The sequence below is a fragment of the Sander lucioperca genome, chromosome 5 (genome assembly GCF_008315115.2).
Source record: "Sander lucioperca isolate FBNREF2018 chromosome 5, SLUC_FBN_1.2, whole genome shotgun sequence".
In the NCBI taxonomy this organism is placed as follows: Eukaryota; Metazoa; Chordata; class Actinopteri; order Perciformes; family Percidae; genus Sander; species Sander lucioperca.
Genome location: NC_050177.1, coordinates 24,534,645 through 24,553,056, shown reverse-complemented (window position 1 = coordinate 24,553,056; position 18,412 = coordinate 24,534,645). Strand labels below are relative to the sequence as shown.

At 40.9% G+C, this 18,412-nt stretch overlaps 1 protein-coding gene across 2 annotated transcripts; it reads left to right on the top strand.

The window, feature by feature from the left end:
* Nucleotides 1–1,484: 1,484 nt before the first annotated feature.
* On the top strand, nt 1,485–18,192 carry mnta (MAX network transcriptional repressor a). Of its 2 annotated transcripts, XM_031297326.2 has the most exons (6): nt 1,485–1,753; nt 5,790–6,375; nt 6,764–6,805; nt 7,101–7,212; nt 14,816–15,008; nt 15,252–18,192. In XM_031297326.2, exons 1-6 carry the CDS (start codon nt 1,681–1,683, stop codon nt 16,043–16,045), a joined length of 1,800 nt encoding a protein of 599 aa, XP_031153186.1. In that variant the 5' UTR covers nt 1,485–1,680; the 3' UTR covers nt 16,046–18,192. The 2 variants fall into 2 exon arrangements, with proteins under 2 accessions (XP_031153186.1, XP_031153187.1); XM_031297327.2 differs by lacking the exon at nt 6,764–6,805.
* Nucleotides 18,193–18,412: the final 220 nt, after the last annotated feature.

Genomic DNA, 18,412 nt, shown 5'->3' with positions numbered 1-18,412 from the left:
ACCTTTAGTATTGTGGTCCACTATTATTACTCTGTTCCAGGCGACATACTTCCTGACCAGAGCTGAGTGAAAAACAGGAAAAGATACCTACATATCCAGGGCCATGTGTAAGTACGTGCACATTCATTGTGTGTTGCGAGCAAAAACCCAGTTCCTATTCGTACTACATGTCCCTCGGTTATACTTTGACTCCACCAGCCTGTGTGTGTGTGTGTGTGTGTGTGTGTGTAGAAAGTCAATAGTTTGTCTGGCTGAAATGATAATTAATTTATCTTTTAAGTCATTAATCAAAGGAAAAGGCCAAACATTTTCTGGCTACAGCTGCTTGTTTCGCAGCATTGTAAATTGAATATCTTAAGGTTTTGGACTGTTGGCTTGACAGAAAAAGTCATTTGAAATTGTCACCTTGGGCTCTGGGAAATCACATGGGAGTTTGTCATAAATTTCTAACATTTTATAAAATATATGATTAATACATAATGAAGTTGCAATATGTTGCCCTGAAAGAAGTACTATAATTGGATTATAATTGTTGCATTAATGTGTACATCACTTTTACGCTGCTGGAGATCACTAGTAGGCCTAGTAGTAACTTATAAGTATCTTTACTTAAAAGAGTACATCATAATTTATTTGTTGATAATATTTTGTATTATTAATATGAATCTGCAAAGTAACCAAAGTTATCACATAAATCTAGTGGAGTAAAAGGTACAATATTCCGTCTAAAATGTAGTGTAGTAGTATTACAGTGTGATTGGCCGTTGAACCAATACATCAATGAGATGTAAATTTGCTGCAGTCCAGTTACAGATTAATAATTAATTACGGAGGCGTCATCAGGGACTAGGCAACAATAATTATATTTTTAATAATGGATGGATGGATGGATGGATAGATAGATTTTTTTTATTGATCCCAAAAAATGGGAAATAATGTTGCAGCAGCAGCAATATTTCAGACACACAGCACACATACAGAGTAAACATTAAATAATAGGAAACAATATACATGAAATAATAGAATAATACACTAGCAATATTTAAAATATATACAATTTGGAAATAAAATGTACAACTGTTTCTTTCGATCGATATACATAAACTTAATGTGCAAGTTGGGGAGTAAAAATGTACAACTGTTTCACTGGTAATGATTGTGCAAGGCTGTGCAAGGTGCATTCAGTGCAGTTGTGATGTATATGAGTCTTATCTCACACTCAGAAATGAAGTGTTAAAAAGTTTTATAGCCTGTGGTAGGAATGATTTCCTGTAGCGGTCCGTGAGACATCGAAGCTGTCGGAGCCTCTTAGAGAAGGTTATAATATAGCTGTGTGTGCGAGTATAGGCCAGGTTTGGAACTGTGACTCAGCTCATGAGTGGAGCTTTATAACAGTGTTTAATCCAATCCAAATCATTTTCCGTGTTTTGTCAATTACTCTGTAATGTGTCTGTCTGTGGGCGGTTACAAACGGTGCGTGATTCACAAACCTTATTTGTTCCTACTACTTTGAGCGCCATCTTGTTTGTAACTCTTCTACGTAAGTGGTAGAGTTTCTACCGTGGGGGGTATCCGATTACCCTTTTTCCAGCGTTAGACTGGGAACCTCTCCCTGTAGTAGTCGGGCGCATATTGCAATTTGCTTATCGCCTTTCTCTTAAAAAAAAATAAGCCACAGAAATGAGCATCGAAACGCTTCTGGAAGCAGCCAAGTTTTTGGAATTGCAAGCCCAGCAACAACAGAAAGCACGTGGTAAGTTGGTATTTTATTAGAAATATGATTTATGTTTTTACAAAATTGGTAACTATGAAATATTAAAGGTAAAATAATCAACAATTCGATGTAATGTGTCACACAATGATTTATTTTCTGAGTTTAAGACAAAACCCTGTTTGTTGTTGACTTATCAGCGCCATTCATGAAGTACAGTATGCACGTCGCTGGTTTGTTGCTTTTAAATTCAAATATGACTAACTACTGAGTGGAATGTGTTCCAGTCAGTCAGTGACATTTTAGTTTTACTTTCATAATCGTTAGCGTGCAGACGCGTTGCATTAGGTCGTTATCTCGTTGCTTTGGTTCACGTAACAGTGTGGCTCTGTCTACCTTATCGTAGCGCTGTCCAAAATAGCTAATAAACATACATGGGCTGCTGCAGTATCAGGGGTTACTGCATTGAAACCTGCTGCATATACGGTTGTTGGCAATAAGCTGCATCACTGTAAAGTTCTCAGATCCTCCCTTTCTGCGTTTGCTTGTCAGTAACGTTATATTACGACTGCACGCATTGCTTCGAGACTTTTAAAATCAAATAACCAAAACATGCGGGGATAAAGGGCGGTGGCGCAGGGAATACCAAGCTCGTTTTACATAATGACCTGGCATCGTCCGCCGGGGGATCAAGTGACTCTGGTTTTCAGGCTTCCCCTACATGCATCTGTGCTCCTTGATCATTTCCGCTCTTTACACATGTACGGTGTTGTAGTTCTATAACACCGCACATATGCATGTTACAGTCTGATTGTCTATGTCGCGTAAAAAAAATAAACACAAACTCCCTGGCCTTTAAGTCGCTCGTGGAGAGCTTTGAGTGTCTGGCGATGACGTGTACCAACCAACCACGCCTCCATATGTTAACAGCAGGAGGTGGCCCCGCCCCTTTCCCCACGTGCGTGCTGGGCTACCCCTCCCAAAGATTGTTTATGAATAAGATGAGTCACTACTATATGCAGTCTGGAGAAAACCTGCCCACCTCCTCCAAAGGATTTGTGTTCTACTTTTCTGAAAAACAAAATTTGCAGTGCATTTCACAAACAAGACAATCGGATGCTGTAGCTCAATGGCAAAAAAAAGATGTGCAGTGTGTCACCATTTCATACTACATACTAAATGCAGTGTGTACTAGGCTATATTAATAGTGTACTGTTATATACAGTTTTATTCTAACAGGAAATTAAACAATACACGTGATGTTGCATGTCAATCAACTGCCAAAGAGAGAGCCAAATGTTTTGTACACGTTATACCTTCATTTTTCCTACAGTCTTCTGTGGCTGTTTCACAATCATTCAGTGTGACCTTAATGCAAGTCCTGTTCTTCAATATTGCACCCACTGAAATGTGTTATTACCTTTTTTATATATGCACAAAGTATAGGCAAGAACTAGTATTAGAAAAATGAGTCTTCAGAATTTAAAAAGGGGTGTTAGTTTGTGAGTAAACTGATTAAAAGAAAGCAGAGATGAGTTTAATCAAACATAACATATTTTTCAACCTTCCTACTGTATTAACAGCACACGTAGAGCAGGGTTTCCACAACCATTAAGCCCCTTTCACACATGGACTGTAATCTGTAAACACTGCCAATTTTACATGTCCTCAGTTGCTCTGTCAATAGCCTACTTAGGCATTCGTAACATTTCTAAAAATTGATCCCACCTCAAATTTTAAGTTAAGGTTATAGCTTGTGAACCAATCATTAGAAAGTTAAACTGTAGATACTGCAGCTAGACCATGAAGATCTATTTGTAGCTACAGATTTGTCTCGCATAACAGATTTATTTGATTTTTTTTCAAGTTACATGGGCTAAACTATTTTTAAAACAGGCTTGAACATGGTTCAACACAAAATTTAGGGAACTGCTGTCCCTCCATCCTAATGAAAAGATAATACTACAGCTTAGGCATGTTGTAGTAAACGAGCTCACTTTGTACTTAACCATTAAGGAGACCTATGTGTGAAAGCCAAAATTACATTACTTAAGCAAGCAATTTCACAGATTCTGATGATTCTGATTCTGAAATCATTTTCTGAGGGCTGCAGTTATCCACCTTTGATCACTAGGGAGACATTTGTGATATTTAGAAGGGCTCAGAGTGAGAGCTCCTGCTTCTTCCCTGCTCCTCCCGCCATGCCGCATTGGGAGAGCAGAGTCCTCCTCCCTCTCTGCTACTGTAGAGCAGGTCACTGTGTGGAGAAAAGTAGGCCAGTGTTTCTCGATCTGCTGCAGTTATATAATGTCTATAGAAAATCCTCTTGTTTTTCTAAGTGCTTCATACATTTCCTCTCAGAAAAAAGGCATTTCTCAGTCTAATGTGTGTTCGCACCACAATACAAAATTATCAGTCTCTCATAACTGGCCATTCAACATCTTATGAAAGGTGGCTAGCACATTAACCAGAACATATTGTTCTTTTCTACTTTCTTTTACTTTAAAGAGAAGATTTTTCAGTGTAATGTAACAAATGTGCAGCAAATGATGACACACTGGACTGATAAATATGATACCATTATTATGATACCTGGGTTCTGTGAGGCCTTTCCCCAACACCATAAAAGACATGCATGTTAGGTAACTTCTGCCATTGCTCTTGATGAAGCTATTAGCATTACAACTGAAGTTGGTCCCCTGGCGCTGGACTGTGGCTGCCCACTGCTCCCCATAGTTAGGATTAGTTAAATGCATGTTATATGGATGGGTTAATCCTATGTGTAAAATGTACTTGGCAAAATAAAGAATTTCCTATTCCTATCTCAACATTGAACATCAAGCTGCCATAGCAACTAGACAGCCTTTTTCTTCCGCATCCATACATCATGGAGAGGGTGTCTCGAATATGATTGGATAGTACTACAGTGGTGACAAAACTCTTTGATTCCAACTCCTCTTTTCAGAATCAGAATCCGCTTTAATGGCCAAGTAAGTGTGAACACATGCAATGAATTTGACTCCGACTTATGGGGCTTTTTTTGTGGCCAAAATACTGCACATATTCTTCAGGCAAGTCCCATTGTTTGTCACATTTATTGGTACACTCTCAGCTGTAGAATTTTTCTCTTAATTTACAAATATTTTACATTGCAACAATTTCTTTTTCAAATGTTTGATGCAATTTTCTCAAATATGTCTGAAGTCAGCAAAGTAGATTTTTTTTTTTTACATCAATTTGAGGTTACTAACTCGTTCTGTTTCAGAAGTGATCTATAACAGTTAACCTCCCAAATATGTTTTTATTACACTCTTCACAACATGCAGCATGTTATGTCCTTGACATGTAGAAGATATGGTAAGCGTTCCCTCGATGTGGGGCTTTCTTAGTAGATGTAGAGTAGACTTGCACCCCCCTCCCCAACACACCTTGGTCAGTGGACTGTGACAGGGTTTACATTACAGCAAGATGTACCTCCATTAGAGTAACAACCTTTTTCAGAGTCTGCTTGAAGCTTGGCAGGATTTTGTAAATGTAAAAAGATACATATTCATTTAAGCCTGTTACGAAGAAGCACAGAAAAACAGATAAGCTGTTTTTTGACTTGGAACACTCACTGCTGTTGCTGTGTTGATAACCAGAAACCTGGCATGAGCTTTGGGTAATGAAGTACCTGTAGCTTTAAATCTTGAACATTTTACTCGGTTGTTTCTTTACTATAATTGAGACAATCATGATGAGTGTGGCAGGTGGTAGGCCTTTGTTTGTTTGTGCTATGTTGTGTCACCAAGGACTTCTCAATGGTTTGTCAGATATTTTGTCACTCAGTGACTCGGTGGTTTATATTCAGTATACGCCAGTCACAACCAAAAAGGCCTGTTTTATTTCCTCTCACATACTTTACCGGATATCTTAATTTAAGGTCACGGCTCCATTTTTTAAGTTGTTTCCCTGTAATTTAACAAAAATGAAGGTTATTCATCTTCTGCAGTGTAGTGCTGTGATGTATAGTACCTGAAGTGTGTATAGGAGGACACTGTAGTATTTGTTCTGTTAACCTGCCTTGTTTCTTCCACAGAGGATGAACTAAAGGAAAAGCAGCGCCTGGAGTTGCTGGCAGAGCAGAGGCACTCTGATGTGAACTATAACTCAACAATCCACATCAACAATGTTTCTAAAGCAGAGGAGCTGCGCACTGAGTGCCGCGCGGTGCCCATCCCACCCTCTCTGCCTCCCCCCTCCATGCCCATCACTGTCATCCCCATCCCGGTGGTCACCCCTAACCCTACAGGCTCACCCACTCTGCCTGTCGCCACACTCTGCCCTCCAGCTGCTCCACCACCTGCTGCCACTCTGCCACGCTCTCCACAGCCCAAACCTGACCACCCGACCTCTGTGCTAACCACCAATCACAAGCAGCTGATACAGAACCACCATCATCACCCACAGCTCATTGCCCAAACTAACAGTACTAAACTACAGCAGCAGGCACACCAGCAGCTGGTTCATCGCTACCCTGGTTCCATCGTCTCGCCCCCCCAGCAACATGCCTTACTCCCTCAGGCGGGCCATGTAGTCCAGCAGGCTCCTCTACAGAACGGCCCCATCAGCCGAGGGAGTCCTCCTGATGACGGCCGCCACCTAGACAAGAAGAGGCCTGGAGGGTACGTCTATTAACTTCTTTACATTATAATTTAAATAGGACTACAACTGAGTATTGTTTTTATTTGATCTGTTAATTTTTGTCAATCAATATATCGGTCTACAAACTGTCAGAAATATAAAAGTTGCATTTGGCCTTTAGCCTCTGAAAACCCCTCAAAGCATTTGTCTTGTAATGATTTAAAATGAAGAAAGACAACAAAATTTAGCATTTGTGAAGCCATTACATTATTGATATTTCACCTCTAAAAGACAGAATATTGTCACTTACAGTAACTATATGCTAGCAATAAAACAGGAAAATTCTTCTTTGGTTGATTTTGATTATATTTGTCACATTGCCCTTTTAAATACCAAATTCTCACTGTACTCTCATCTGTGCTCTTACAGGGCAGGCACAAGAGAAGTGCATAACAAGCTTGAGAAAAACAGGTGGGTTCAACCTGTCTACCATAGGGCCTCCTTAAAGAGAGCGCGATCTTTCTGAGGTTATTTGTATTGTTACATTTGAATAATATGTACTAGTTACATCGTGTGTTTTCTCTGAAACTGACTGGTGCCTTTGTTTATTTGTAGCGGTTTAATTTTAATGCTAAGCTTGATGTTTTTTTTAGTAAAGAACACTAATTGAAAATGTTGTGTGTCATCTGTTACTAAAATAAAGCCAAGTGTGGCTCAACCCATTCCTGCTCTTTCAAATCCCCTTTCTGTGTTTTGTGTCTGTCAGACGGGCACACTTGAAGGAGTGCTTTGAGACACTGAAAAAGAACATCCCTAACATAGACGAGAAGAAGACCTCCAATCTGAGCGTGCTGAGAAGTGCGCTGAGATACATTCAGGTAAGACAAGTCTAGTTTGCTAATGCTAAGTGTTTGTTGTATGTATGACAAAGGCCTATACAGCTAAACAACTACACTATACTATTCCAGACCTTTTTTGACTCCATGGTTTAACGAAAAACTTCTAGCAAACGACTGTAAGCTTCAGCCTGTGTGCTGCATTCATCAGATGTTTGTGAATCTTGCTAAGACTTGTTTGTACAGGTTTATTTGCATTCATAATTACTACTGAACAATGGAGCCTCCATTATTTTGAAGCCACGCTGCAATATGAGCTAGAGTCTTGGGTACAAGAGGAGGGGCATTTGTTTAAAAAAAAAAAAAAAGGGGGGGGGGGCAAAGCATGCTCTTTTGTAGTATAAGCACGATCAAAAATGTAATTATCAGGGTTTGCATAATCGGCTCTGAATTTGAAGAGATGGTGATGTATGGGTGTATTTTATTCCCCCATGCCTTTATTATTTACATTATGTTGTCGTGCTTTTCTCAAAAACATTCCTTGTTGTACGACAAAAAGTTGCAGTGATTATTTATTTATTTTTTTTCAGGGATGGAATTGATTTGAAAGGACATAGATAAGTGGATGTTGGGTTGACTTATCTTAAGTATTTTACAGCTGGAAGAGGGTCTTTTTTTTTTTATAAAACTGGGCTGTCTATGCAGTAGAATGGCGCAAACGTTTTTGAAATTGGTGCTACATGACCAAAGGAAAAAAAAGCTGTGATATTCCCTTTTGCTCAAAAGGTAGAAAACCTACAACTAACAGAATGCACTGCGCCGCACCGGACCAATAACGGCTCCTGCTGGTTGGTGACGTAATGCGACCTCATCAAGCTCGTCCGTATTGAAATCGAATGGCGGCCGGCTGGTAACAAACAATCTTGTACAACAGTTAAACGGTAAACTGAAATATGTTTCGGAAAACATTTTAGGCAAGAAATAGACAATGCAGTTACATAATATTTGTTTATATTTGATCAGCACTGCCTAGTTTTACAGTTTCATCTGATTTCGGTTTGAGGGAAAGAAAGGGAGGGGCGGCTGTCTCTCTCAATCCGCTTCTACTCTTTGTGTCCGTATGCAGAAGTACAGTGTGTGGTTACAGCAACAGCCCTAGCGCCAGCAGGAAAACTCCCATGTGACGAAAGTAAGTCACTTGGGAGTTTTTCTGCTGGCCAGTGAGTAAGGATATCTGTGCACTGGTAAGATGGAGGAAAGTTAATAGTTCATTTACACATACTACCAACATTATTATGAGAGAAACTTGGTTGGATATCTGCAAAGTATCCTTTAAGTGTAGTCTTTGTCAGTCCCAAATAAAATATTTCTACAATAGTCTGACCAAAGAAGTTTGAGGCCTTTGGAAAACCTCTTTCCTGCCACAACATTGTTTTCTACTTATCACTCGTAGTAACTTCAGACTTATTCTTTTTTTTTTCTTGCATTTCCTGCCTTTTTATATTTCTGTTTGCACCCTTCTTTACTGAGGAATTTTTAAACGCTTCCTCATTTGTACCATTTTAAGCGACTCTGTGTTTAATATTAACAATATGTGCCGTGTCATTGTCCACAAATGACTCACCATGTGTTTGCGTCAGGCTCTGACTGTGAGCGTATCCTGGTTGTAACTCTTTCAGACTTCTGTCTGTTGTCTGCTGTTGAGTGTGTCATAGTGTTTACTCTGGGCCCTTTTTTCTTCTTCTATAGATAGATAGATACTGTACGGTGAAAATTTTAAATCTGGAACACAAGTTCACCCATTAGCCTAAGTTGGCATCAGGTGTTGGAACTTAATAATGGCTGTCATGTTTTTCTGTGTATTTGTCCTGTAGTGCTTATTAGAGTTGCATGTAAGCTAATAGAATAGTTTTTATTCACATTTGTCTAGTGACGACTAGGGTTTGATGTTAGGCATACAGAATAATTAGATACTTATTTGGTATATACTCAACAGTAATATTTGGTGTGCACATTGATTGTCCTTGGTTTTCATCTTTTAAGGCCTCTATGAAAGAACCAACCCTGTAGTGTTCATATTTCTTGTTATTATATAACCGTGGTGCAGGTTTACTAATGTACATTTTGCAGAGGACAGTGTGCTACTGATTTGATGCTCTGAGAAGCAGCAGTCTGGTTATTCCTCTCTGTGTGTGGATACTGAGGGAAACTAGGACAGCGTGGGTGCAGAGCTCGTCACCCAATCCCCCTCCCTCTGCCCCGTCCCTGCATCATTAAGCAACACAGTGTTTAGAGTGTTGAGTTTGACTTGCAGACTGACCTGCCTCTCTTTTCCTCCTATCAACAGCTGAGCTGGACAAGGGATATGTGTAAAGCAAATAGACAGAAGAAAAATATCACAACCGATCCCACTTGCTGAAAAAAAAAGTGTTACAACCTCATCATGTCTAGCCAGACACAGTTTTTTTTATTATTAATTTTGATGAGCTCATGAACAGTGTAACTAGAGCTGGAAAACTTTCCACTAAATTAAAGGTAAATTCTTAGCAGTGACAGGTCCTTTTTTGTAGTTTCCCAGATACATATATGTAGGGGTGGAGTAAGAGAAGGGAACTTAAGGTGATAGGAAGCCAAAACAAAACGTGTATACGCTGTCATCTTGACGTGGGGGTACAGAGCTACAGAGGCGTGTCCTGCCCTCATCTGGGCTGGCAGCAGAGATGCAGAAACACTGAGCTCAGGATAGGCTTTAGAATCAACATCACATTTCATTTGATTTATCTTGCCCGTTATCTCAAGTGTCAACTTGGAAAATAAGTGCAGTTATCAGTTCTCCAAAAAATGTCACTGGCCAACATCTACGTAGTTCAAGTTTCACTTCCACGTTTCATTTCAATTCCAAATGATTCAGCAACTGACTAGAAACTTTACATGCAAATAGATTATTTTGCTTTTTGATTGTGTTTTTGTGTGTGTGTGTGTTTATGTTAACAGAGCTGTACATTTGTTTTGCTTTTACCTAATGTATTACATCTTGTTTCTAAAGCCCCCCCCCCCCCCCCGAGCCTGTAGTGGTGCTGCGAAAGCCGAGGCTGTAAAATAAGCCCTGATGTAGTAGAGCTCCTCCTCTCTACTCCCCCTCTTTCCCTCCCTCCATCCTGCCTCTCTGAGCTTTTAAGGCCACATGAGCAGCAAGCACATGGCTAGCCTGAGCTGTGTGACGTCACCCCCCCACCCCTCCCCTTGCTGGGACCCCGCCCAGCACTGCAACAGGCAGGACTCGCTGTACCACGGCCTAGCTGCCAGCAGCAGGGAGGAAACCTGGATCAGTAAACACAAGGCTCGGTTTACTCCACTCGCGCTTCATTTGCCTCTCAAAACTGACGGAACTTGTTCCTACACTGCTTGTCCACGAAGGCCAGCTTGAAACGTGTTGTGCCATCTGGTGGGGAAAATCTTGAGGGTAGAGGAAGGTGGATATGTGTTTTAATATTTGTAGCATTGTAAGGAAATTACATTTATTGTGCACATAATAGTACATTTCCTTAGACGCCTTGCCTTAAAACAAAGTATCAAGTACTTTGACATTTATTATTCATTCCTCGAACATTAAAAATAATCAGTCTTCAATTGCAGTCGAGGTCACTGCTCTTTAATATTTCAAGGTTTTTTTCAGCTTAGTCTTTGTGAAAGTCTTGGTGACACTCAATCTCTTCTTTCATGGTTTTGAGACTACCGACCGATCCTTAGTAATAAGGTAATTATGTCAGTTGTGCAGTTGTGTGCAAAAGTAGGATTTTTTCCACATACAAGCCTTTAATTGTGTAAGTCAGGCGCCACGTTTAGTTCTCTGTTGCAGCTTGGAGGCACAGTGAGACAAGGGTTTATGGTTACCACACTGTCACAAGACCTCTGTGCAGAAGCCTGATGATCAGTCATCCAGGCTGAACAGCATGTCTGCAACGTGGCTTCCTGTGCTCCTGGCCCTTTAAGAAAGCCCAGCCTTGTGCCGTCTGCTGCAAAAGTGAGTCAGTGAGTACAGCTTGTATTGCTCTCTTTCAATCCCCCGCTATCTGCCGCCCTCCCTCTCCCATTCTCTGTGGGGCCATGTGCTCAGCACTCGCATTGCTTGTGACAGCGCTTGAGCAGTGTTTCTCACACACGCACACACACACACACACACACACACACACACACACACACACAATTCCAGTCCTGGTCTAGATTTGAAAAGGCCTTGTCTCTCTTGTAGGAGGAAGTTCAGAAGCTCAGCGGTGCGCCCATGTGCAAAGAGACAAAAAGTGCCTTTTGTCGTTACAACCTGGTCACATGATGAATAGGGTGATGAAGTCATGTCTGATCAATCTGCGACAGACTTGGTTTTCAGGTTTACATGGTTAATCTCAGACTAGCTGTTTCTAAAGAGACAAACAAAGTGTTTGCTCTGTCCTCTATCAGCACTGTAACAGGGAGAGTTCAGTGGGTCTGTGGCGCATTTCTCTCCATGAGTCATAGTTTGTGGCATGCACAGTTGTGGCACCGCTCAGATGAAGCTGCCTCCTAATACATGAGTGTAAAAGGGAGGCAGCCAGCACCCGGGCCACGTGTCACATATTTGGAATGCTTTTTATACCATTTCATTCTGCCCTCCTGACAATCTTTTCAGATAGATGCTGTGTGTGAGAAAAGCTGTTCTCCATTCTTGTGAGTAATCGTTTTCATTATTACACCCAGGTGTAAAAGGAATGTTTACATGAGAAAACTAAATTACACATGAAGGTGTACACGTTCTTTAAGGTTACCGAGGAAACCTTATGAGGTTTTTATCTGTTTCCATGACAACCAAAGATGGGGGCATTACAGTACATCACGTGTTGAGACAGAGGATACTTTTAACGTGCTCAGACTGAAGTACCGATAATCAGCTCTTCTTGACAGAGGGGCTGTTGATGGCTGGTCTTGAGTTTCACTGCACATCTGTGCCCAGATGTTCATGAGTGAATAGTAAGGAACCAACATTATTCATTCATCAGTGGAGTATACGATTTGTCCTGCTCTCCATGCTTCAATTAAAATACAATAACTTTGTTTGTGTGTGTGTGTGTGTGTGTGTGTGTGTGTGTGTGTGTGTGTGTGTGTGTGCGACTGAGAAATGACGCAATACAGAAGCACTCGACCACTTTCACAAGTAATAAGATACGTAGCACACAGCAGTGTTCCTTCTTTGTTTGTCCTCAACAAACAAATGCTGAGTAAAGACAATTTGGAAACCAGTATTTAAAGCAGAGCTGGACAGATAAATCTGAAATTGCAATACAGAAACGCCACACAAGGTTTGAGGTTGAGTTTTTCACTTTAATAGCCAGATTAATAGGCTTGTTTATGTGGATTTATTTGGGCTTGATTATATTCTTGTCATGGCGTTCTTCTGCCAAACAAATAGTGAACCGGACTTTCTTTGAGTTTGTAGTTGTGTGTTTAAATGTGACTGAAAACACTCCCAGTGGGATGCAGTCCAAGCACAGACCGCTTGAAGCCCATGCAGTTCTAATCCTGGATAAGGGCTAGAGACAGGTGTTGAATTACACAAGGCCTGCCTTTTGTCCTCTTTTGCTATTTACGTACATGCATATTGTACTGTAGATGTACACACAGACCACGCTGATAGAAGGCTCTCTACATACAACTAGCCACAACAAACACATACAAATGCCCCTTTCTCAATCCAACACTCTCACACAAGATGACTTGCACATGGACTGTACTCTCCCACAAACTAATACACGATGGCATGAACACTAACAGGAAGTCCACCCTTTAGGGAAATGGCTTTATGATCCTGAGTCATCAGGTTGCTGGTAACAGATTTCACCGTGTCATTTCCCTGAGCCTCTACCACCGAGGCCAGAGTCTGTGTTGGATACTTTGACCAAGCTGAGCTTGACATGTAATAAATTATATAAAGTGTTCAATTTCAAAACACGGATTCCCTTACAGTGTAACTCTATCCTGTCTGTAGTAGGCATGGGCCGGTTACCGGTTTCAAGGTATACCGCGGTTTGAAAAAGTCACGGTTTTAAAACCACTAACATTTTATTAATTTAATTTAAGGTATGAGCAGGGTTTTTTTTTCATCTTCAAGGACAAAAAGTGCACTTTATAAATCCCTCTCCCTGCCAGTGTGCAGTGCGTTTAAAAATAAAATACATTTTTTACCCAGACATTTCAAAAATAAAACATTTTAAAGCTGTAATTGCAATACCGTGAAACGTGATATTTTTGCTGAAGGTTATCATACCGTCAGAATCTCATACCGGCCCATTTCTGTATTACCTTAGCCAGCAGTTACTTGGGAATTAGTTTGCTTAACATTTCATTATTATTATTATTATTCAGTATTATTCTTACACAGTGAGGTTTGTTATAGTTTTCATATATTTTAAACCCTTCTCCTGTTGCCATGCACAGGGAAGCCCAGCTAAGTTTGTTTGGTTTTGCCTTGTGTCAGCTGACAGGTTAGGGGAAATTGGGTCACAGAGAGCCACTGCCTGGAAGCACCTCTTACTTTCCATACTTGTCTCCTCCCTCCTTCCCTCCTTCTCTCCTCCACCTCCCCCTTCCCTTCACTTCTGTAGCTCTGTTATTTTGCTCTCTGCACACAGGTTAGGGCCACAGGTTTAATGTTTTTAATATTTTTTTCCTGGACCTGTTCCTTATTATTTAGCTGTAAAGACATCATGGGTGTTAATGCTTGTATTCTATGGAGGTTTATCGGTGTGCTTTGTTTTGAGTAGTAGACACCATTTTTCTTCAGGAGTTGGACATTTTTTAGGAAACCACTGGTTGTTGTTGGAGGCTGAATAAACATGATTTATACATGAATTAATGAGACAGTCCCCCTCCTCCTTTAGTGGCTGAAGTGGCTTAATGTTTGTCTGAGATTTGTTTAATATATTTTGCATTACTTATCTGATTCTGCAAAATAAAAGTAATTAAAACTGTCAGATAAATGTAGTGCATTAAAAACTACAATGTTCCCCTCTGCAATGTAGTGGAGTCAAAGTATAAAATGGAAATCCTTATGTAAAGTGCCTGTGACAACTGTACAGTACAATGTACTTAGTAACTTTCCATCACTGCATGGTGACCACATTTTCAGCAAATGAAAGGTGTTGTGAAAGCTAATTCAATATCCTTGCAAAAAAACTTATTTTTGTTGACTGTCAGAGACAATTGATTCAACTCTATCCTAATTTTAATTTCTGAGGTTGTAGTTAGTGATGATGTGTAATGTATTGCATTGTATTGTATTCAAAAGTGCCTCTAATAATTTGTCAAACTTCCATACTTCACAAGGGGAACATACGTTCATACATAAGTCAGTATATCACAGGCTAATACAAAACCATCAGCTGAGGCCTCAAACATTAGCATTGAGTTCAATCAACACGTCTCTGACACAGTGTCAACAAAGCAAAGCTTCACACAGACAGGATTTATTTTGGGGCTGTGGTATTGGATTATTGCATTACACTGTACTTGTGAGCCTAATAAAGTGGTACATTTACTGGTGGAAGCTCACACCATCATGGAGTCACTCGGTTCATTATTTTACAACCTAATGATTTCTGCTTTCTCCTTTCAGACGCTGAAGCGGAAAGAGAAGGAGTACGAGCACGACATGGAGCGACTGGCCAGAGAGAAGATAGCCACGCAGCAGCGACTAGCAGAGCTGAAGAACGATCTGAGCCAGTGGATGGATGTGATTGAGATTGACCGCGTCCTGCGACAGACAGTACAGCCAGAGGAGGACCAGGCCTCCACCTCCACTGCCTCAGGTAGACTGACAGTCAGGGTCCAATAACTGGAGGCCTACAGAGATGCCCCTGTATAAATATTAAGAATATATTTAAAGTAATGTTGATCCAATGTGATTTTGTTCTGATCTGCAAAATGACCCACCAACTACAGCACCAAACAACCTCCATTTTTAAATTTAGGTGTTAGTATTATCAGATACAATGTGATTTTTGCAGTGTTTCATTTTACTGAGTTAATTATTTCATATGTTGGTGTTGCAGAAGGTGAAGAAATTATGGCTGATGACCTGGAAGATGAGACTGCACCGAGAGCGCAGACTGCCTTACCCACCGTGCCTCAAACCATGAAACCTGAGCTGCACAAGACTGCAACACCCACTCACACACCCACCACTACCTCCTTCATCACCCAACACATCTCCATCCAGCACAAGGTCCCTCTGCACCAGCCTCAGCTCCAGCCACTGACAGTGACTCCTCCTCAGCCAGTGTCCAAGCCTGCTGCCCCACCTACACTCACAACATCCAGCCCTCACACCGCCCCCAGTCAGCCCTTGATACCCACCCATACACAGATGGTGACTGCTTCCAGCCTACATCCCACCGTTATTGCCCATGCTTCAGTGTCTCATCCCTCAGTCATCCAAGCAGTCAACCACGTCATCCAGGGAGGGGGTCCCAAACATATTGCCCACCTGGCTCCCTCCCCCACCACCAGCACTGTCCAGTTAGCCCCCGGCCACCAACCCATCGGCCACATCACTGTGCACCCGGTGGCTCACCTGAGCCAGCATCTACCTACCCTCTATTCCCAACCGGTGGCTGTCACACAGTCAGCTGTGGTTGGTCACATCACCCACACCCTTAACCACACCCACCCTCACATGAATGGCACTGCGACTAGCCAACCAGCTGCCACCATAGTTGGCAAGCAGACAGCAGTGAGCACCCAAATGATGGCCCACCACCCACAGCTAGTGGGCCAGACAGTGCTCAACCCTGTGACAATGGTGACCATGCCCTCCTTCCCCATCAGCACTCTGAAGCTGGCCTGAAGACTGCCAACAGAACTCCCAGGCTACGCGACAGAGATGCCCCTCGATAGGGGAGAAGCACAGGCCTCAGACCAGGCCATCGAAAAAGCCCACAGTGAGGGCAGGAGAGCTGCTGGACACCTCGCTGATCCACCGTGTCACTATCATTCAGAAGCATTACAGCTAATTTAAAGCCGGGAACATTCCTACAACAAAACCTCTTTCAGTACTAGTCCACCACAGTGTCCTAAAGGCTTGAGCCTGAACTTAAGATATGGTTGATAGTCATCATGATGTGTGTTTGTGGCAATATACGGGGGCAGATGTTAAGACACGCACTTGTTATCTATTGTTGTAGATGATGTAGCAAAAGTCATTCTCACATGAGCTTTACAGAAAGAGCTTCAAATAGCGATATGTTCACTGCCAGTACAGTGTCCATGTCAGAACCCTGTTACAGTGTTGATGTAGGTACTGGCTGTTGGCTAGACTCCCAGCTATCACTGTGACTGCTGTGGATTAACCAATAATATATCATGTACTCAAGAGGCTACATTGGGTTTTGAGGGCTGTGACAGTGTAGGATCAGAGTGCAGGACCCGCCATAACCAGCACATTGGGAATGTGATGTAGACAGCTCCTCCTCTCCAGCAGGCACATGCTGCAGGGCTGGAGCAAAATCACGGACTGAACTAAAGCTCCTGATCAGAAGCTGTAGTCCTCAGTGTTAGTGCATGCAGCTATTGCTCCCCCTGCTGGCTGATGGTGTTCTAATGTAATGCTACTATCCCTGTGACGATAAAGAAATCTGATGGATATTCAAACAACAGCTACTTAAAGTAAAGGAATATGCAGTTTTGTCAGGTTTTTTTTTGTTGGACACTCAAATTGTTACTTATCTCTAGTATTTGTCCTTCAAACATGTGGACTTCACTGAGAACAAGTACAAGTTTTAGGATAAAGTTAAGTTTTTGTCACATGTATTTTAAATCTTGGCCAAATAGAATCAGTTCTACGTGCCCCATAAAAGTAACGCCACGGAAATATAAATACTAAACGTTTGAGATACAAACTTGGATGTTACAAGGTGAGGGAGCTGAGTGTTTAGAGGTTTTAAATGTGAATACATAAAAGGCCATAACATGTAGTAAAGTGTGTAACTACGCTGTCTGGCAGGGCAAAGGGTAGTACGATATGTGTTTGCATGCTGTGAATGCATGCCATGATTGTGTTTATTAGTGATAAAACGAGGAGCCATAGCGGTGCTGTCTGTTGTGCTTTGCATACTTTGACAAGTTGCAGACGGAATGTAAGATTTTTTGGCTCAGAGTTTAAGCTCTGTCATCCATAACTTTGGGTTAGGATCGGTATAAAGTGTACAACAGCTGACATAAATCCAATCAATGTGTGTTTTTTCACAACTATCCTTTTCCAAAGCAAGCACTGTGAAAATTTCTATTATAGTCTCAATGAGCAGCAGTTTAGCGTAGCACTTGCTAGAACAGCAACATGCTGTACTATCCTTATTTAATCTGAATGTACTATTTTCTGAAAGGATGTGGAGTAGTGCACTCATCAGAAGTTAAGCCCGGATTTGTTTTAAGAAAGATGCGATAACTTTATTAAAGTATCATGTGTATGTAAAGTGTAACATTTAAAACTAATTTTGTATTTTAAGATGTACTGTTGCTTGTTTTATCTGGAGAATAACTTTGTTCAGTGTAAATTTATTAATATAGTTGTTTTTTTTGGGACCATGTACAGTGCTGTATATCAAGGGGGTGACGACTACACAGACCTCTTCCCAAGTTGATATCACATTTGGCCACTTTGAAAAGTATTCACCCTGTAATTGTTTTCTATTTTGTTCTGATGCAATATGATTAAAATAGGGACTCTGTTTTGTTTTTAACTAATTCATTGCAAAGATAAAATAACCATTTTTTACCCTCGTTATGCAAATGATCATGAACAAATCATATTGAAGCAAAACAAAATGTGAAAAAATTAACAGGGATTCAGATACTTGAAGAAGCAACAATATGTTTGTATGTTTTCCCTATGGAGAAAGTTTAAGTTGTATATAGCCTGTAAATGTTGGGCTGCATTAGATCTAACTGTATTATGTAAAAAAACTGGGGATATATGTACAATTTAAAAATTTATAAAAAAAAAAAAAAGATACTTAATAAATTGTATTACGTTTACAAATGTCTGAAGCCACTTTTTTGTTGTTTTTAACCGAATGGTTATTTTTTTATTGCAGCAATACAAATACTGCTGGAGTGTTCAGCGTCTGGGCTTGAGAACAGTCTGAATAAAATTATGATTTATATTATGTATTGCTGCAATGAACAATAATCAGGCAATTATTTTCTAAATTAAACA